General features: G+C 39.9%; 1 protein-coding gene across 2 annotated transcripts in view; it reads left to right on the forward strand.

The window, feature by feature from the left end:
- The first annotated feature begins 492 nt into the window (after window positions 1-492).
- Window positions 493-22451, forward strand: part of Tek (TEK receptor tyrosine kinase) — a 102799-nt gene continuing 80840 nt past the window's right edge. For both annotated transcript variants that reach the window (XM_042695452.1, XM_042695458.1), the window contains exon 1: window positions 493-880. In XM_042695452.1, coding sequence (XP_042551386.1) covers window positions 829-880 — 52 coding nt within the window. In that variant the 5' untranslated portion in view covers window positions 493-828. The remainder of the gene's footprint in view (window positions 881-22451) is intronic.

Raw genomic sequence — 22451 nt, forward strand, 5'->3', positions numbered from 1 at the left:
AAATGTTAATAAAAATTAAAGCTGTAGCCAGTAGCATGCGTGTGTTTAGGCTCATGGCCAATCAACCGGCCATGTGCGTGAGGGAAGCCAGGCTTGCAGTTTTGGATTGTAGTCCCTTGTGGCTATGTTGAGGGTTGAGCTAGCTGGTGTGCCCTGAAATGAATTGCTTTCCAGGTTGTGTTTTCCCATGACAGGAATCTTCTTTTCCCAATTCAACCCATGTGGGTTACATGAAAAAACAAACAAACAAAAAAATCAAAGCAATAACTGTCTCCCCATTCCCCAAAGCCCCTTCTATCGGGATCTCAAGTGGACCCCAGAGAATTGTTAGAGGTCTGAGAAGGGTTGGACCTCATTGCATACCACACATAGGTGGAGGGCTTGTTATTCACAGTTCCCCCGCCTAGAGAGGACACCCCTATTGTTTCTGAAAAATGCTGACCAGGACTATACTTCCAACAAAAATTCCTCTACCCCTCCAACAGCAGCGAAGGCAGGAGCAGAGGCAACAGATAAGTGTTTTGATGAATTGCAAGATGGATAGGATTTGCAGTGGCCTCAGCCCTGCTGATACCAAATGCCTTTAAGATGCAGCCTTTCCCATCCTAATCTACAAAGGAAACAGGAAAAAGGAACTTAAAACTCCCTGTGCTCAGTCAGAAATGAGACTGTTACAGCCTGCTTCTGTGCTGTTCTTTCTTGCCTCTAACTTGTAAACAAGAGCTAGGAGAACATGCAAGTGGAAAGTAACAAAGCTCTGGGCTTGTGAAAGGATCTTGAGGACCTCATGCACATCTGTGGCTGCTGGATGGGGAGATTTGGGGAAGCATGGACTCTTTAGCTGGCTTAATTCTCTATGGACTCAGCTTTCTCCTTTCTGGTAAGATTTGGCTTTATTTGTGAATTTCATAGTTTTAAAGAGTGTTTGTGACTATTAGGCTGTCTCAACCAAATCTTAGAGTTTCTTCTCCAGGGGTGACTGTAATGATATCGGCACTGTTTCTTGGTGACTCTCAGTTAGCAAATGCAAAGTCCCTGTGGTATGAATTTGATTTTTCTAGGGTTCTCTTCTTGGACCATTGCCTCCTGTGCTGTCTGTCACAGGTTCTCTGAGGGCTGGTTAATTCATCAGTCTGCTTGGTGATTTGAAGAAATCTCATTACTAGTGTGCATTATTTTCTTGTTCCTCTTGTTCTGGAGTGTTTTTTTTTTCTTATTAAGAATAGAAAAAAAACTGGAATTAAACCTGGTTTTACTTGCTTCAAAGAAAACCTCTGTAATTAAAAAAATAAAGTAAAATTCAGTTTATTATGCCACTTAAGACAATATATAGATTCTCATTGTTAAATGAGATCCAAAATACTTTTCTAGAAAGATTTCATTAACTGTCTAATCAAAGCAGTCATATTCTGGGTCTAATCAAAGCAGTCATATTCTGGGCTTTTTGTTTTATCTGATAGTTAGGATCAGAGACATTTAGGTTATATACTTTTCCTTTAAAGATGTTTGGCATACAGAAATTCAGTGTTTATTGACCCAAAGAAGCTAAAGCTTTGCCAGGTTACCCCAATTACTGGGCACAAATTATGAAAGGTAGAAGAGGCATTACTGGAGGAATGGTTGACCAGAAGAGCTGGGCTTGGTGTATATTACACAGAGTTTAGGCGGCTGTGGGTCCTAAAGACCAGGCAGTCTATGTGACCCAAGGTAAAAGTGGCTTTACAACCTGAGCTTCAAATCAAATTACATGGCTACCACTGATCTCTCTTCTTTGGTTTGAGAACAATCTAACAAGAATTGCAGTGATGATGTTGGAAAAGCATTTGGGAAAATGAGCTTAATTACAGGTTTCCTTATAATATATGACTGTAACTATAGTATAGTATAGTGTGCTATATATAGTTTAGTTACAGTATATTTTAAGGTTATCCTATAGTACCTGAAGTTGATCCAAATATATGTAAGTAACTGCTATATTATTTTTGTTTTTCTGGGCCTAACATGTTCTATTAAATGTTCAAAACTTAAATTAATCCGATAAGGCAATGCCATTTCATCTGATTCATTTGATAGGTTTTCAGTTTGCTCTCAACCACAAGTGTTTTAAGATTTTAAATAATATTCTTAAGGGGAAGAAGGCATTCATAAATTACTGGAAATGAGAGATTAGACTCAGAAGGGCTTCAATATTTGTGTAGAAGTTGTTTTGTAGCAATGAACAAATTATATTTCTCTAGTAATGCTCTTTTTTAAGTGTTCAGATTCTGTGTTTTGGTGTGCTTTCAAGTGCTCTATTTACCAATGACATGAAGTCTGGAACTGATTCTGCCTAGGGATTAGAGCAATGCAGAGCCCTGGGGTCTGCAGTTGCTCTATATTTCTTTTACATTAAATAATACACATGCTTTCACCCACATCACGATGTTTTACTTCAGTATTTCCTCTAAAATATTTATGTTAGGGCGCTTTACAATATAAGCTTAGAAAAGCTGTCATAAAATAAAACAAAAAGATTTTCTGGTCCAAACAATCCCTCTGGTTCGACTTTAGGTCTCTGAAACAAAACACGGCAAAGCAAAGCACAACAAAACAAAACAAGGCCAGTCCCAGGGCCGACTTGAGGAGAGAAAGGACAGGAGGGGAAGAATGCTTACGCTTTTGTTAGAAGTCAAGGGTGATGCTCACAGGGCTAGTGGTCGGGTGGGTAGGTAGTGTCAAATGGAAACTTTCACATTTCTAATCTAAACCCCTATGACCATGAATATTCCCAGAATGTGGCACACTGCAGCAGCATGAGTCCAGCTTGCTTAAGTCGCCACCATAGGAGCCCATTCTTCAAGCCCAACTCCTCTGATAGACTACAGTAATAAAAGAGGGGCTTGTGGCTTCTAGGTTGCTCCTCTAGTCCGATAGTCCCCCCCTTTTTTTTTCCTAAACAAGCAGAGTTAAAAAAAACAACAAACAAGCCACATTTGCCTTAATGAAGGTGCCTCTGGGTGGTAGAGCTACAGGCTTATAGGAGATTGGAAGAGGGAAGTAATTTTTAGGACTCCTGCTCCCCAGCCTCTCCTAGATTTGCCCCCTGATTGAGAATCATCCCCGTTTCAGCTTACGAACAAGTTCAAGTACACATATTACCCTTTCTCTGCTTCCTCACTCATCCTCACCAGACCAAAACGCTTGCCCTAAAGAGTTGTAAACACAAAGCTGACTTTCTGCATCACGATGGCGGGTCTGTTATGATCAGTGCTGATGCAATGAGAAGTCTCTCCCTGCGCTCCTTCCTATCACTTCCCTGTATCCTTTGACATCTTACACATCTAGATTTAGAGACAGCAAAAATCTCCCCTGAGATGTTAGAGGAGATGTTATTTGGTCAAGACAATGGTTTCAGATGGAATTTCTTCATTAGAATTGGGCTTGGAAGGTTAAAGTCAAGTCTGCGTAGTGTAGAAGCTGGGATCAGGGACAGCCTTGGAATTATTCTCAAACAGAAGAGCTTGGCTTCCTTTATGGGTGCTCCTTTCTCAACATTGTCTTTTTTGGGAGATCTTAGTACTTCCCCTTCTGTTCTGCTTGAGAGAGATTCTTGGAAGTCTATTTATTTATTTTATTTATTTTTTGTCGGTTGTGGGGCTTTAACTCAGGGCTTGGGCACTGTCCCTGAGCCTTTTTGTGCTCAAGGGTAGTGCTCTACCACTTGAGCCACAGCAACACTTCTGGCAGCTTTTGAGTGGTTAATTGGAGATGAGAGTCTAATGAGGATTTTTCTGTCCACGCTGGCTTTGACCCACCATCCTCAGATCTCAGCCTCCTGAGAAGCTAGGATTACAGGTATGAGCCACCAGTGCATGGCAAGTCTATTTCTTCTAAGCTATGTCCCCAGGAGGGAAAGTATCTTCCAAGTCCATCCAAGACACTGGTATATGCTCTGGGGGACTTACATGGGTGGGTTCTGAATTTCCCTTAAATGATCATTTATCTCCTGAGGCTCCATCCATCAGAAAACATGTGTGGGCCAGGCATCAATGGCTCACACCTATAATCCTAGCTACTCAGGAAGATGGGATCTGAGGATTGTGGTTCAAAACCAGCTGTGGTAGGAAAATTGTGAGACTCTTATCTCCTATTAACCACTAAAAAGCCAGAAGTGGAGTTATTCGATTTGTAGAGCAGTAGCCTTGAACAAATAGCTAAAGGACAATGTTCAGACTCAGAGTTCAAGTCCAGGACTGGCACCCTCCTCCCCCCAAAAAACAAGTGACATTATGACATCTGCTTATTCCCTCTCAGCTGATTGATCTCTGGTTAACATAAAGAATCAGGATCATGATTCTGGTAGATTTCTCTAGACAAGAAAGGCAGTCCAGACTCCAATCAGATAAATTTTAAGTTCTGTGTTTGGATTCACATGACAGATTATGTGTGTTAGTGTAGAAGAGAACTGGTGTACTGAAAAGTCTTGTGACTCACATCTAAGTGATACAGAAAAAAAATTGTGAGAGCCAGCATATGCTATGTTCGCTGAAAAGATAATGTACAACCTGGAATAATGTTGCATTAATAGAAATATAAGGTGCAAATCAGAAATAGTAATTAATTCAATCTGCTTAGAGCATAGCCACTAGACACTGAAGATCCTGAGAAATTTGACAGCAAACATAATAGACAAGCTAAAGGAGTTAAAGCATAAATAAGATAACCATTACAATTTACTAAACTTCTTGAAGCCTGTGTTTCCACACTTTTTCTGTATGAAATTCTCATTGCTCAAGATTGTATAATGATTGTTGATGTGCTTAGCAAGGAAGAACTCTCTTAATAAAAATGACAACAATGTAATTAAAGAAATATTGTTACTAGGACCACTGGGTTAATTTAACTGATCTAATCTTTTCTAGGAGGTAGGCAAGTCTTTTCTTACTCATAGACTGTCTCCTACAGGGCCTGAACATAATCCAGTCCCTCAATTTTTGTGTTATTTATCCCTCATCAATCGACATACCTCACCTAATATTCAGTACCTTCAATGATCCATTTGTCCCTGGTCAGGGCCTGTCTACTTCAACAAGATCCATCTCTGTGCTCAGCAGATTCACTCCTCATGCTATCCATCTATTTAGAAATGGCCTTTTTTTTTTTTTTTTTTTTGAGTCTCCATTTGACTAACGCCATTCAGCTCATCCTGCCTGAGCCAACATTTCCTCTTTATGTTCTTCTAATTCTGTGCAGGCCATGTGGACTGTGTCTTTGAGATTTGGGCATGTATATTTAACCCAATTAGCCTCTAAAATCTTGGACAACAGATCTTATTAAATGAAGTTTATTAAATGAAGTTTTAATAGTTGTCGTAACAAGTTGTTGATACTCCGCAGCTGACCAAAGGAAAAAGGAAATGTTGTAGGAAGAATTTTAGCCCTGTTGAAATAATAATATGAATTATACCACATCAACTTCATATTGCAAGTAATATTCACTCATAAAAGGGTAGTATGTGGTCAGTACTTCATGTAAAAAGTCAAAAGAAAATTTCTTTCTTACTTTCAGTGTGAAACATAAAGAATACCCTCATAAAAAGGTATTTAACCAGACCTTTATTTAAGAATAGGTATTGAACAATTGTTGGATATTACTAATAACAGGCATACCTTTTATTCAGTAGATATCTATCAGTCTTGTTTATTCCAGTCTTCATTCATTCATTTATTCATTCAGCTGTCTATTTTGTCAAAGGTGACTCACTGAGGGCTTACTTGAGGCCATGTTTTACTGTACAGCAACTCAGAATATAAACAAGGATAGCTAATTTCCTCTTTCAATTTGTGTGTGTGTGTGTGTGTGTGTGTGTGTGTGTGTGTGTGTTGGTCCTGGGTCTTAAACTCAGGGCCTGGGAGGTCCCTAAACTTTTTTGCACAAGGCCAGTGCTCTACCATTTTTGGCACAGCTCTACTTCTGGTTTATTGGTAGTTAATTGAAGATAAAAGTCTCACAGACTTTCCAGACCAATCTGGCTTCAAACTGTGATCCTGAGATCTCAGCCTCCTGAGAAGCTAGGATTACAGATGTGAACTATAGGGCCTGGCTTCTAAGCTTACATTTAGTGGAAATAAATGGGCAATGACAGGTGAGTTGTATAGTTTTATAATTAAATGATATAACAAGGTATTACACAAAATAGAAACAATTTAGAAAAATCTAAGCTTTTCAAAGACTACAAAAATCCTTATTAGATCTTGTGCTATAAAATACAACTGCAAATCTAAAAATTAGGTATGTGTGTATGTGTGTGTGTGTGTGTGTGTGTGTGTGTGTGTGTGTATCTATCTATCTATCTATCCATATATATATGTATACATATATACATTTTTTGCAGTGCTGGGAGTCGACCCTAGGGCATTATACATGCTAGGCAAATGCTGTCACAATTCTCTAGTTTTGTTTTGTTTTTTGGTAGTTTAGTGGAGATGAGTCTCATAGACTTTTCTGCCTAGACTGGCTTTGAATCATGATCCTCAGATCTCAGCCTCCTGAGAAGCAAGGATTGTAGGAATGAGCTACCAATGCCTGGCTAACAATTCTCTAATTCTTAAACACAGTATTTTAGGAGGAGTAGTGATGCATAGAATATGCATGCTCCCTGGCAGAGTGCTTATCTAGCATGTACATGGCCTTGGTTTGATCTCTGCAGTAAATAAATAAACTGCAATAAATAAATATTAATGTCATATAATGCCAATCTCCTTAATTGCTAAGTTTAATATAAATAAAATGAATTACATTTGAAAATTATTTTTAGTTCAGATTTTTCATTCTGTTCAGGAGCTCCTAAACAGTTGTGAATATTGCCAAAAATCACAGCCAATTATAGTCATGTGTTATATGTGATTTCAAAACCAAGATTAAAACAGAGAAACAAGAACTCACCTTAGATTAGGGAAGCAATTTAAAAAGGGGGTCGTAAAGTAGTAGGGCAGGCTGGAAGATTTGTTGAGTGAAGTTGGAATCTTAGGATGAAAGTGTTGAATTGATGTTGAGGTCAGATCAAGAAGCGCCTTGGGGCTCTTTAAATAGCGTGTACTCACTGTGTCTATGTTGAAAATTATCAGAGTGTATGTCTATCATATTTGTGTTGTGTGTTTGGAAAATTAATAGTGTGGAGGATAGATAACAGTGACAGAAATTGTTAACCAGGGCCAATTCAGCTTTTTCAACATTCCAGGCAAAAAGGATATGGGGTCGAACAGAGGACTTTCTCAGGAGCAATATAGTTTCTCCTCCTTGCTCAGGAGAAGAAAATGCAGTGTTCATTGTTTGTTGCATTCGGAGGTTAGTAGGGAGGAACATTCAGTTTGGATAATGGTAGCACCATTTCATGTGTCAAAAAAAAAAAGACAGAAGGAAATGGTCAGAGATGAGCTTGATATTGATTTTAATGTTACATGTAAAGAGATATTTAGTTAATTTGTTTCTCCAATAGGAAGATTAAAAGAAGGGAACTGAGTGAGTGGGATTAAGACATAGATATAAACCAAGAGCTAAATGAAGAGAAGAGAAAGAGGAGATGGCCAGAGGAGAAGCAAAACCAATCAGATTTCTGTCCTGGGAGTTAGAGATTTTGGTGTTATGGTACCCACAAGAAGAGAGAGGTTTTTTTTAAAAAAAAAATAATTGTATTATTATTATTGAGGGGCACAGAGGGGTTACTGTTTCAGAACTCAGGTAGTGAGCACATTTCTTTTTGGACAATGTCACTCTTTCCTCCACTTAACCCATCTGCCCTTCCTTTCATTGCCCACAAAGGAGGAGAGAGTTTGAAGGAGACAGTAGGATACAGGCATCAGGGTGCGAGCCTCCAGACCTGGCATGGAGGACCAGTTTACAGATATGTTATTTTAAGAGCCAGCTTCCCCTGGCGGCATTATGGAACCAGAACTGGGAGGGGTGTCAGCAGATCAGCTGGCGTCACTCCCAGCCTTCAGGAAAGGGAACGTCCACAGTTACCTCCCTTATTTCTGGAATATTTAAACTGATAACCCAATTCCCACCAGTCTGGCCAGACTCTTCCTTAACTCACATCACACGGGAAGAACACATTTTACATCTAGGACCCTTCCCGTGTTTCTCCCCCCTGTTCCTTCCCCAAAGCTATAGGAGCAGGTATGAAGACCAGAACCTGCCAGATGGGTAGAGTCCTGAGTCTTCAGCACATCTGTCAGCGATGGGGAATGCATTTCTATGGTCTGGCAGCTTCACCTCCTGCACGGTGTGAAGAATGACAAAACAGGGTAGGAATTTAAAGACCAGCTCACAGAGGCTAGTTAGGCATCTGAGTGAGGGTGTTGTGGGCCACTGTTCTTTGCCTGCTGCTTCTTACAAAACCCCTCATCCAGGACTTGACCAGTGAGGTGTGTGTGGTGGGCACACCCAGCCCAGCAGATCTGTCAGCTTTCCCGCTTTTGTTACAGGGTGATATCATGCTTCCTGGGGGGAGCGTTGGAAGACAATGCTTGCCACTTTCCTCCAGATACAATAGGCGGAGTCAGGAAGGCAATATTGACATTGCTGGGGCCAGGGAGGCACTCACTGCTCTGTGGCCGTCAGATGGTGAACCAGCTTAACCTTGGCACACCAGGGCCTGAGTTGTGCAAGGCGTCTGGCTACAGAGCCAAAGGAGACTCCACCCTAGGGACAAGAGTACTTGAGACATCTGGGAATCTGGGATGGGTTTCAAGTATTGATCCCTGTGCTTTAAACAGCCACAAAACAACAACAATGATGAAAACAACTACCATCAAGTGAATGGTGTTTCATATGAGCTTTAATCTGAGCATTCATATGTCACAACAGCCATGCCCATTAAGCATTATTACTCATTGTCTGAAAAGCTAAGATAATCAAGGCTCACAAAAGTTACATGACTTGCCCCACGTTAAAATGTAGTGGGAATCCATTGCTTGGAACTGTCTATCCTTCTTCCTTTTCCAAGCCTGCCATGTGATTCTGATATGACTGCCAGTCATAGATCATGGAGTGTCCCGTTCATCTAATGATAGCAATTGGTTCATGTAGAAAAGGTAAGAGGCTCCGGCCATTTAGACTCTTTCCTTGAGGATTCTTGAGGACTTCGAAAGCAACGTCTTCTCTTTCTCAGACACTGTCTGCCTGGAGCTACAGCTTCTCTAGCCACTTGAAGGAAGCTGGTGTTTGGTAGAAAACAATGAGTCCCAAACATAGAACAGAGCGATAACAAGCATTTTCATCATATTTGATCTTTGGGTGAACAGGTTGGAATCAGAGACCTATCCTCACCACTTCCAGTTATATGAGACAGTTTTTTTTCTCTACTTGGACTATTTTGTGTTGGTTTCTGCTTCTAGAAGGGGTATCAAGCGGAAAGACCACATACCTCAGTGGAATATGGTTTGACTTGAACCCAAATCTTGAGCACTCTGAAAAACATCACTGTGCTGTCTTCTAACTAGTGTTAGAACCCTCAAGCTAGGTCCTTAAAAAAAAAAAAGGCTAACAGCACTGATTCATATGGTTTGAGAAAAGATTTTAAAGGAGAAACTATTTTGTCTTTTTTTTTTTCAATTAGTCGTGAGGCTTGAACTCAGGGCCTGAGCATTGTCCCTGAGTCTTATCACTCAAGGCTAGAGCTCTACCACTTTGAGCCACAGTGCCACTTCCAATTTTCTTGGGGTTAATTGGAGATAAGAGCCTCATGGACTTTGCTGCCCAGGCTGGCTTTGAACTGTAATCCTCAGATCTCAGCCTCCTGAGTAGCTAGGATTATAGGTGTGAGCCACTGGCATCCAGCAGGAGAAAGTATTTTTAACATAGTTACTATGCTACAGCACTCATGCATAGTAAGCAGTCACTAAAAACCAGATGGTCTCAATTGTTTGCTTTATACACAAAGCTGGACCCTCTTGTCTTGTGCTAATCCTTTCAATGAATGTCTCTATTTCCAATGGCAAGAAACTCATCTAGGTAGAGGAGCCTCTGGATTTTTTTTAATCTTATAAAGTTGGGCTTTACAGCAGGAACAAGGACAGAGAATTGCAGAGATGTCAATTCTTGGGCTTCTGCTAAAAATCTGGATTGTCAGATAGGAGGAATTCCTTTGCATAGCTTAACCAGCTCCAATTTCATTTCTCTGGGTCTTGAATGACCGGGGCTCTGGGATTGTTTATTATCTGTAGGTCATCACCTCATTTATTCCAAACCTATTGCTTTCTAGTTATTGACAATTAATTGAATCTAAGTGGAATCTGCCTCATTTATGATTAAACTTCTTACTGGATTTTTGGATCCATCCTGGAAAGAGAGAGACTGTGTGGGTTTGGAGAGAGAGGGAACAAAGGAAAGAGGGAGAAAAAGGAGGGTGTCTCTGCTACCGTTTCAATACTTTTTTTCTTCTAATCCCTCCTTTTAGTTTGAATTCTTCTTTGTGTCCATAGCCCTTGCATCTGGAAATCACTCATCTTTTGGGGCTGATATAAATATCTATTATTTCACTCTTTGTGGCTCCCACTTTGGAATCAAAGAGAATGGTGGAGGTAGTTGATTGTCGTCAGCAGCTGTTCAGGAGCCAGTCTTTTCCTACTGACGATTGCACTGGGACCTTGTGACTCAGTTCCTTGTGCTACATTGGGAGGAATTCTAGTCATACTAAATATTTACTTTCAAACCTTTATGATTTTGCGTATGCCATCTTCTCTTCACTTGCCTGCAATATATTTTGGATGTTTAAGTCAGATATCATTTCTTCCAAGAAGGCATTCTTGACCTCCTTGTGTGGGTTAAAGGCAGGTGTGTGTCCTGAGGGCAAAGGCATGTGTGCAGATAGGTTCCCTGGGAAGTGACCCCAGAGCCTGAGTGTGATGCATTTGGAGAATGGACTTATAAAAGGATGCATGATCAAGGCTGTCAGAACTGTTATCCTGGAACCAGAGGAAAGGCAGGCATCCACTGCATGCCTTTGTTCAAGGGTTAATGGATATGAGATCTTGACAATTTCTGAGGTGAGGAGATGAAAAATCTTTGAGTGGCTCTAGGAGAGCTACTATGAGATTGCATGTGTTCGAAGCTCAGAACTGGCCTCTGCAGAAACAATTTCTGGGTTCACATTGGGGCCCCAGAGGTGTCAGTCATGGGCAACCTTGTGTTTGCTTTTGATGTACGACTTAGAACATTGAATTGCAATTCACACTTTATTTGTTGGATTTGCCCACTGGGCTCTGAGTGGTGTTTGGTATGTCACTATTCTTAGCACCAGGAATACCCAGTACCCCAATGCAAGCAGAGAAATGTTTTAATAAGTTCTCTGGTTAAATGAAATGTGCTTTTCTAGATGCATTATGTGGACTACTGCTGGCCTGAGAGATGAGATTATGGTGTTTAGAAGAATATTTTAGTTGTAGTATTTACCTGCATAAACTACACTAAATATCTACTAATTTATAGGTAGATTTATAGGTATATATGTAATATAGCTTCCATGTGAAGGCAATTTCTTTTTTTCTTTCTTTTTTTTTGGTCCAGTCTTGGGGCCTGAACTCTGGGCCTGGGAGCTGTCCCTCAGCTCTTCAGCTCAAGGCTAGTGCTCTACCACTTGAGCCACAGCACCACTTCTGGTTTTTTTCTTTTTGCTTATGTGGTGCTGAGGAATCGAACCCAGGGCCTCAGGCATGCAAGGCAAGCGCTCTACCACTGAGCCACCTTCCCAGCCCGTGAAGGTAATTTCTAAAGAGGCTAAGGAAAAAGTTTAGTTAACGAATAATAGGGCTGTTAGAATAAATTGTGTAGGTAGCATATTGGCTTAGGGTGCTATTGATGGACAAAGCAGAGATCTGTCCCCGATATTCTATTTTCTCTGGATATGGTCTCCAAAGTACCTGAATTAAGGAATTATTTTAGGTTCCTAAATACACTGTAATAGACTGGATATATTATATATGTATATATAATATATATGATACATATTATATATCATATATATATATATATACATATATATATATATATATATATATATTGACTGGGCCATATACTGTTACCTAGAACAGCAGAAGAGTAGGATACTCAACTTCAAAGATTATAATGTCTTCGAAGAATACCAATTCAAAGACAATCATAAATTCTTTTTGACATTTTTTATTACTTACTATTTTTTTTAAAGATAGGGTCTTCTTATGTTTCAGGCTGGTCCTAACCTCCTGTGCCAAGCGATCCTCCTTGAAGGATCCTCAGCCTCCTGAGCAGCTGTGATGATGGTGTGACCCCCCCCCCCAGAGAATCTTTTTCTTTTGAAATGAGGTGTCACATGGAACTGTTTCACATTAATGCCAAACCTGCTCCTTTCACAGATGCGGACAGTGAGAGTTCGGCACTTTGCTGAAATACATGCAGCTCCTGAAAGGCTAAGTGTCCTCACTATAATGGAATGTGGAAAGTAATGTAAAGCCGGTGTGTGCAGTCACAGTACCGGAGTTTGCAGCTTAGCCTCCTCATTCTTGCATTCGTTAGTTATCACTGTGAAACAAATGACTTCCAGAAATCAGTGCCTAAATCACTAGTAATGATTTATACACTCTGCATCATTCAAAGTCTGGGGCCAGTCATTATGGCGCAGATGTATGGATATCCTTCTAGCTTCACAAGCTGGGGTGGCCATGTTTCTTGCTTCAGGTTATGTGGGCTGTCTGGATGGCTTTGTTTTCACTTCCTCCTTGAATCAGTAGATTATTTTAGGCATTTGTTATCGTGGTGATGTTAGAAACACGAGAGGGCTAAGTGAACACAGGGAAATGAGTGAGGTTTGTTAAGGCCTAAGCTCAGAACGAACATACTGTTAAACCCAAACTCAAAGGCTAGAAAGTACACTTGGACCCAAAGAGGACAAAGCAAGTATGTGGATGCAAGGAGGGTTGATGGGAGGAGGGCAACATTTAGCCTACAGCAACACTACTGGCTTTTATGGTGAGACAAGCCATTTGGCTTCCTCATGAAATGTGGAGGGAAGAATAAGTTAATCCACTAAACCATTAGGAAAATGCTTAAATTTAGAAAACACTAAGTAGATCTTACTATTGTCACTGATTTAGCCATCTAACCATCACATACCCATGCATGAAGGAGGCTTCACTATCAGAGGAACTGAGAAAAGGATTGGCTTCACAAAGTGGCCTAGTATCTATACAATTTCCACCCACAGAAGGACTCCAAGGAGTGACCTCCTGCAGCATCCCAAGGCATTCAAATGTATAGATTCCTATCCTGTCTCTCTTAAGTGCTTCACTGCCAGAGACTCAAGCCTCTGGTGGCCTGAGCTTGCTGTATACTGCCTGGCCCCTCCCAGGCCTCTGTGGCCTGTGCATCTCACACCCAGCATCAGCACTGCTTCCACACAAACCACCTGCCAAGAGGTGTGGAACTGGAGCCAAAAACACACAACAGCTGCAGAAGCTTAGCCTCATTCAGAGGCCTGTAGTAATCTCCTACCAGGCCTGGACACAGCCCTGACCACTGAGTGACTCTAGAGAGCATAAGCCATCGGCAAAGTATGATTCCAACATGAGTAATGCATGAGTCCTGCCAGCTGCAGGCCTGGGATCAAACAAAAGGCAGTGTTGTTGCCAGCCAGGAGGAGACTCACCATTAAGTGCATCACTGATTTCCCACTGAGGCCAAGGAGAGCCAGTGACTTGGACTAGCTTCTATTAGAAGAGCCTTTTCCCTTTTCCTATAGATCACTTTCTCCTGAAACTCATGGATTATAAGTGTTACCAAGTACACCTTTGCACCTTCTGGCCAACTGGGTAAGAGGATAGATGCCATGGACAGATAATCTGGGCTGGAGCCCTGTTTGACAATGTGATATCTGTGTCATTTTGTGTTTATGAAGCATGGGGACAATGATGTTACTTGCTCTAAAGCATTGTGACAATTACTTTACATGAACTATGTTGAATGTTGAGCAAAACACAGGCTCCTAACAGTTGCTCAGTGAATATTAGCTGGAATTATTTCCCACGTCTTCCTGTGTGATGGGGGAAATTGGTCCCAAGGGAACTCTGTCTCCAAGACTCTGCATGTAGTAGTCCCCTCTTATCTGTCGCTTTGCTTTCCACAGTTTTACTTATCTCTAGTAAACCTCAGGCTAGAGATACTACATGGAGAAGTCCAGAAATAAATAATTCATAAGTTTTAAATTGCCCACAAATCTGACATTAAATCATCTGCTCTGCTCTTCTGTTTACCCAGGATGGGAATTATCCCTTTGGCACATCCAATATTATATATTCTACACGCCCATCATCAAGTTAAGTACTCATCTTGGGAGTCAGTTCGATGCCACAGCATAACAGTTCTTATGTTCAATGTCTGTCCCTGAATAATGGCCCTAAGTACTAGGGCAGTGGTACTGGCCATTTGGAGATGTCAGAAAGAAGTCATATGTGAAAAAAAAGTGTAAAATCTTGGCCTAATAAGGAGAGAAAAGTATGTACTAAGGTTACTAAGAATCTACAATAAGAATGAATTGTTAGGTGCTGGTGGCTCATTCCAATAATCCTAACTACTCAGAATCCTCAGATCTGATGATTCTGATTTGAAGCCAGACAGATAGGAGGGGCACTTATCTCCAGTAAACCAGAAGAAAATCTGGAAGGGGAGAGTGGTAGAGTGCCAGCCTTCAAGGAAAAAGCTAAGGGAGTAGAAGACCCTGAGTTCAAGCCCCAGTAAACACACACACACACACACACACACACACACACACACACACACACACACACACACACACACACACACACACACACACACACACAGAGTCCTGCCTGGGGCTTGAACTCAGGGCCTAGGCACTGTCCTTGAGCTTCTTTTGCTCAAGGCTAGCACTCTACCACTTGAACCACAGCCCCACATCCAGCCTTTTCTGTTTATGTGGTATTAAGAAATTGAACCCAAGGTTCATGCAAGTGGTAGCATGCTAGGCAAGCACGCTACCCTAAGCCACATTCCCAGCCCTAATTATGTTCTTTTTTTTTAAATTGTGCACAAGGAAAAAAATTCATGCTAGTTTGGCTCTTGTGTGTCCAATGGCAAAAATTATGTCCTTGAAATGTACTAAGGGGTAATTAAGATGGAAATGGCATTAAATTTGTGTACGCATAGGAAAGAAATAGCATATATATAGGGTCTGATACTGCATCCCTCATGGATAAAAGGACTGTTGTGAATGTCATTCCAGCTCCCCAGACCCTCTTTCAAAACATCTCATTGGTTCCCAACCCTTTCTAGTCTATTGTGCCTAACATTGGGTCATATTACTGTACACACGTACACACAAATAAAGCACAGTTTGCAGCTAAGGATGTTGCTGCTTAGATGTGATTTGCAGCTAGACATGTAGTCAATTCTGGCTATTCCTGTGAGTTATATTCTATACATCATAAGCACAAGGCCAGATTCCCGCAAGCCGCTGGTTATAACATTTCCACTAACAGGTAAATATATAACCTCTTCGTGTGTGTTTTGGTTTAAAGACCAATCATTTAATATATGTGGCTGAGTCATTAACACTGAATTCTTGGGTAGCACTGCTGCCTGGGCAAAGCTTATCTAACTCACATTTTTCTCCTACATTACCCAACAGGCATCTTGTGCTTTGGAATGCTAGATACCATTTTAGCATTACTCTTGGGGACCAATGAAAATGGTGAAATTGTCGTCAAAAAGCACAAAAATGCAAAAAAATGTGGCATCACACGTATCATAGAGAGGTTGCTCATTTATAGTATGAGAGATGAGCAGAAAGGTATTTGGTGCACCTCAGCTGATAACCTGTGTATCGGCAGATTCTGTATGTGTTCAGATGCCTGGGAAAAACTCACTGCCCATACGGATTTTGAAGTCACAAACAAATTTTACTGAGTGGGAAAATCCATAGATATAAGACTTGTGAATAATGAACATAGACTCTGTCTACAAACGACTAGGTGAGTCCAGACTACAGTCAAGTTTCCACCAAGGTCCAGAAAAAACAGTTCAAGGCTGCATAGGTAGGAGAGACATTGCCTCAGCCAGGGACAATCAGGTTCCACTAGCAGACACCAGCGTTTCTAGACCTAGAAAGGCATTTCTAGTAAGGGAGACACAAGTGATCGAAGCATGGGGCATGAAACTGTGTCAGGTGCAATCAGAAATCCAAGATTGGGTGAGGATGGTAGGGTTTCTTGCTTTGGTCACAGAAGTGAACCCATAGTACCGGTTTGACCAGAAACGTAGCTCTTCTTACTCACATCCATTCTAAACATGATCCAATACTTTATTTTTTTTCCAAGTTTTTAATTTTCTAAACTTCAAACGCTTGTACAAGGGGGTTAAAATTTAACATGCCCATAGCTTCTTAATCAAAAGAGTGGCAAGTTTTAAGCAGAACTGAGAGGCTGTATTATTTCTTTCATCCTCTTCATGAAGATAATAAAGCAATCAGAAATGATGATAAATCTCCTATTTATAAAAAAGAATATACTAGTGCTACTATTTGTTAATAACTTATTCATTCCTTTATTGATCTAGTAACTCATTTAATCTGCTCAATGGTTTTCTTTCTTTAAAATATCATTTCTATTGTCATTGTAAGGGTCATGTACAGAAGGGTTACAGTTATATGTCAGGTATTGAGTTCATTTTTTTAACAGTGTCACCTCTATCCTCATTTTCTCTGTTTTTCCCTCCCAAACCCCTTCCCCAACAAGTCATATAGTTCATTTTTAACATAGTGTCTAGTGAGTATCACTGCTGCATTTGTTCACCCTTTGTACCACCATTTATTTATTTAGTTAGTTAGTTATTTTTATTGTGAAAATACCATATAGAGGGGTTACAATTACATGGGCAAGAGAACTAGTACATTTCTCATCAAGCATTGTTGCCTCCTCCTTTGTTTCCCCTTCCCATCCCTTCCCATCTCTCCCCCGCTGCTTCTGTTTTTTTTTTGACATAACAACTTGTTCATCTCATTGTTGCAATGGGTCACCTGTATCCCTATTTAAACAATTTGTTTTTTCCCTTCCCCTCCACAAATTATACCAACATCAAGTACAGTGAAAGCAGGGGTTATATCGTGGGGGAGGGACATACAAAGCAATATAGAGATCATCTTATAAATACGTTAGAAACATGCATGAAAGGAAAAAAAAATTTGAATACTTATCTTGGGGTTCATTTCACCTAATATCAACTTATCTGACCTTTTCTGCTTGTCTCAGACATATACTAGTTATTGCAAATAAGGGAAACCATGGGACCTATGTTTCTTTGGGCCTGGCTTACTTCACTTAATATTTTTTTTTTCCAAGTCTTTCCATTTCCTAACAAATGAGGCAGTGTCATTCTTTCTGATGGAGGCATAGTATTCCATTGTGTATATATACCACATTTTCTTGATCCATTCATCTACTGAGGGGCATCTGGGTTGGTTCCATATCTTAGCTATGGTAAATAATGCTGCAATAATCATAGCTGTGTTGGTAGCTTTAGTATGGTCTTGTTTGTGATCATTTCGGTAAATGCTCAAAAGTGGGATTGCTGGGTCATAGGGGAGCTCTATGTGGAGTCTTTTGAGGAACCTCCATACTGCTTTCCAAAGTGGTTGAACGAGTTTACACTCCCACCAACAATGCAGTACCACCATTTCTGTGCTCCCCAAAACAGATAAACTTACATAGAAGACAAAATGTGCAGAATTTAAAAACAGCAACAAAGGAAAAAACAAACAAAGATAACAAAAAATCTCTTGTTTCTATTTCTTGGAGTTCATTCCAATAAACATCATTTTATATGATGGTCCAACACTTTAATTCAATGCAATCTGACTTCACAGAGTTGGTAGCATGGCGTTTTTGATTGGTCAGAGAGGAAGGTGACTGTGCAGGGCAGTGTGTGAAACAGTACGTTCACTATACCATATCTCTCCCTTCCACCCTGCTCCTTTGTCCTCTCTCTTCCACTGCCTCTGCTGTTCCAGGCAATGCCACTTTTACAGTCCCCACTGTCCACCCCCCCTCCCCGTTTATACACTCTCTGAAACCACAGCCAATATGAGCAGGACATTGTATTGTTAAACATGCAATACATGGCTTTCAGCTTTTGCTCCATTTTCAGCTCCAAGTGGCTCATCCAAAGATCCACCCCTGTAAAAGATTTTCTCCATAACTTAGGATAAGCAATGAAGAAGTGCAAGGTCCCAGAGGACTTGCCATTCCCTCCCTGCCTTGCCAGCGAGCCCTCCCAGCCCAAGTCTTTTCTCATCTTAGAAGCATGATCTCCGGATTCTGTAGTTTCTGATGTGCCTAGCCCTAGCTACACCAGAGATTCAACACATGATTGAATTTCCATGAAACTGATGACTTGGGGAAAAGAGACCTCTTTGTAATGCTTACTTTCACAAAACTGACATGCACTTTGGTTAGTATTTTCTTACCTATTTCCCAGCAAGGTTTGATCATTTTCATCCCATCTGTTCTAACCATTGCTTCCTAATACTTCTCACTGACCCCTCTCTGCCCCCTGGTATATCAGTTTTGAAACTTAACAGAATAATTATAAGTTCACTATCAAGAAATAAGGATGTCAGCAGTGGTATTCACAAGACACTATGTTGGAAATGAACTATAGAGATGCAAGCCTAACGTGGTCCAATCCAACACAGTCCAAGAAAGATAGGACTCATGGAGTAGAAACTGTCCCCAAAAGATGCCTTCAATGAACTTTACCTTACTTATCAAGCCAGTAACAGAGAGCTCTTTGATTCTTCTTTTGGTGTTTCAAAACACTAGTAAGTATAATTTGCTCAACAAAAATGATTCAGAACAACTGTAATTTTTCCACCTCCCCCCCCCCAGAAAAAGAAGATGAACTATATAACTTGTGAGTGAGGATTGGGGGAAACTGGGAGAGAGCGAAGGGAAGAGTGACATGTCCAAAAAGAAGTGTACTTATGAAATAGTAATCCCTCTGCATATCATCTCTATAAGAAGAACATATTAATATATAATATACTCATATATAATATATATTTAAAACAAAGCTGTAATCTTCAGCAGAAAATTCTGGAAAAGCCCAACAGTATATTAGGAATAGCTCTACAAGGTCTTAAGGCAAAATATAATGTTCTAATAAGAGTGGAGGGTAGGGGCTGGGAAGATGGCTCAGTGGTAGAGCACTTGCCTTGCATACATGAGGCCCTGGGTTTGATTCCTCAGCACCACATGAAACAGAAAAAGTTGGAAGTGGCGCTGTGGCTCAAGTGGTAGAGTGCTAGCCTTGAGCTGAAGAGCAGAGGGACAGCACCCAGGCCCAGAGTTCAAGCCCCACGACTGACAAAAAAAAAAGAGTGAGGGTAGCCCCAAGACTTTGTAAACACAAATCAACAGATAGGAAGGCCAGAAGCATACCTGATCTCACAGAACTCTCATTGAATATCTTATAAAGGACCCAAGTCATTGGAGAAAGGAATAGTAATTCTAGAAAAACTGGCCTTCTGTTTGGAAAAAGCATTGTTTAAAAAACAAAAAACACGAAGAGAAAAATACTTGTAAAAGATATGGCAGACAAGGATTAACGTAACATTAAAAATTTAAAAACGCAACAACATTGAGTTGAAGCTGAGCATTGGCAGCTTATGCCTATAATCCTAACTACTCAGAGGGCTGAGATCTGAAGATCATTGTTCCAAGCCAGCCCAGGTAGACTCTTATTTCCAATTCACCACTACAAAGCCAGAAGTGACATTATGGCACAAGTGGTAGAATGCTAGCCTTGAGCAAAAAGAAAAAGAAAGGCCCAGAGACAGAACCAGGTCCTTAGTTCAAGTCCCAGGACTGGCACAAGAAACACCACTACCACTACCAACAACAACAAAAACCTGGTTGAACTGATAGAAATAAAGGAGAAAAAGACTTGGGGCTGTAAAACACTTGCCTAGCCAGTGTGAGGCCCTTAGTTTAAAAGACTCTCTCTCTCTCTTTCTCTCTCTCTCTCTCTCTCTCTCTCTTTCTCTCTCTCTCTCTCACACACAGAGGGGGTGGGGAGGGAGAAAGAAAGAGAAAACAAAAGAAATAGGGACTAATTCACAAAAGGAGGAATACAAATTTCTAATAAGCAAATTAAAAGCTTGCTCTGTAAGAAAAAATTAAAATTTAATCAAAATGAGATAACTTTTTTTTAATGTCAGACCACAAAGATTAAAAACAAGTGAGAAAGCTCACTATTATGTGCCAGGGCTGGTGAGAGGTCACTCTCCTGCGCTATAGCTTTTTAGAGGAAAAACTTGGCAGACTAGAGCAAGAGCTTTTAAAATGTTACGATAAGATTAAGTAAGCATTCAGGATATGAAAATGTATTCTATTTCAACCTAGGAAAAACTAAATTGGGCTCTGTAGTTTCTCCCTTACATATATTCTGTGGAAAAATAATGAAAGTTCTGTATCAGAATGTTAAGTTCCTAAACTTCTCTTCTCTTTGTGTTTGGATAAAGCTGAAGTGATGTTTTACAATAAGGATAGATAGGTTTTTATATAATGTTTATTCAGAATGCTCTGAAATAGCATTAAATATTTTTGTGATTTTTAAAGATACCTTGATTATTTGTAATCATATTAATATCACCTAATAGTCTACAAATGATTTCACATTCATGAAGATTGTTCTTTATTTTGAGTCTATAAAACATTTATATCTATGTGATACTCATTAATGCAGTGTTACTATAGAAATAAACAGATTTCAGAGACAACCTCTCACTTGAACATTTTTACTGGGGTATTTAGATGGCCAACTGAAATAAAAAGAGGCAATGGGAAGTGTTTGTTTAGTTGGCTTAGAAGTTGAGAAAAAAACTGAAAATCAGAACTCTGGGTAATTATTTCAAACTATATAGCATCTGTGTGCTTTAGGTTCATAAAATAGGAATTTTTCTGTTACAAAATAATTCCTGTATGCAGAAAAACTTGGACATAGAAAAAAGCATTTAAGAAACTTAGCCAATAGAGTTTAACCAATGTATTCTGCCCCCCTCTCTCTACAACTGGTCCATGCATTTATTTAAATTTCTTTTTAATCTTTAAGTAGTTGTACAAATGAGTTTCCATTCACCCAAAGAGTTTATGAATATAATGAGTCACGATCAACATCATGCTTTCAACATTCTCACCCATCCCTCCCAGTCCAATCAATGTGTTTCTTAGTAATTTAAGAAAATATCTATATCTATTTGTAGAAAGAGGATGAAAGAATAGAAAATTACAGAGACAGATTCTGTTGTTTGGACTAAACATTTGTTATCTTTTATCTTTAAATAACCTGCAAACATACTTGTACATGCTGTTTTGTATAATAATACCTTAGAGAGAAAAAAAAAACGTAGTGGTGTTGATTTACCATGGAATTGTTGGCTCTAAACTGGAAGGACCCCCACGAAAAGCAAAATCACTGAGCTAATGCCTGGGGCTCATGCTATTGCAATGAAACTGAGTAAACACTGAAACAAAAGCTTTCCTCCTATTTCTGATCATCCTATCATCTCTTAGACTCTAACCTGAGGAAGAGTAATGGAGTGTGATGGTAAATTCTAGAAATGAGATTATAATGTCATATATATATTAATTTTTTAGGAAAAGTTGGACAAAACATGATTTGCCTTGAATGGCAACTCCTTTGTACAGTTACTTAAAGTTTAAAAAGAAATTTAAATAACTGCATCAACCAGTGTCAGAGAGAGAGAGACAGAGAGACAGAGAGACAGAGAGAGAGACAGAGAGAGAATACATTTGGTTAAACTCTATTGGCTGAATTTCTTAAATGCTTTTCTCCATGTCCAAGTTTTTCCACAGTCAGGAATTATTTTCTAAACAGAAAGATTCATGTTTTTATGAACCTAAAGCACACAGATGCTATATAATTTGAAATAATTGAAATAGCTGGAAATGTCCAAGAATTGCTAGCATCAAAGGAAGAACACCATGTTCTTGCTCTTTGCTTCTCTATCTGCCTTATAAGCTTAGAAGTCACAGTCAGTTGAGTTTGGGTTAGGTGAGGACTGTATATGGTCACTGTCCTTCACCATTTCCCACTGTACCACTTTGTCATTACAGTGGCCATGTGACACATCCAACATTGAAAGATAATGTCCTCATTTCATTGCTGCCTATTCATGATTAGACCCAAATCAATTACCAAAGCATGTTTCATCTTTCCACAACTCTTCCATTCTAAAGCCTTTCACACTGGCTTTAGAAAGCTCTAATAGCTCCAAGAACATACCTGAGGAGCTGGTGAGGGCAAGGTCTGTCCAGCTTGGAATCTGTCTTTCAGTGATCATGTTTCACTTCAATCAGAACTCACTGGGGAAATGCTGATTGCAGTTGGAAGATTTGTTTAGAAAA

This window comes from Dipodomys spectabilis, unplaced genomic scaffold, assembly GCF_019054845.1.
Source record: "Dipodomys spectabilis isolate Male_0828 unplaced genomic scaffold, ASM1905484v1 ptg000006l, whole genome shotgun sequence".
In the NCBI taxonomy this organism is placed as follows: domain Eukaryota; kingdom Metazoa; phylum Chordata; class Mammalia; order Rodentia; family Heteromyidae; genus Dipodomys; species Dipodomys spectabilis.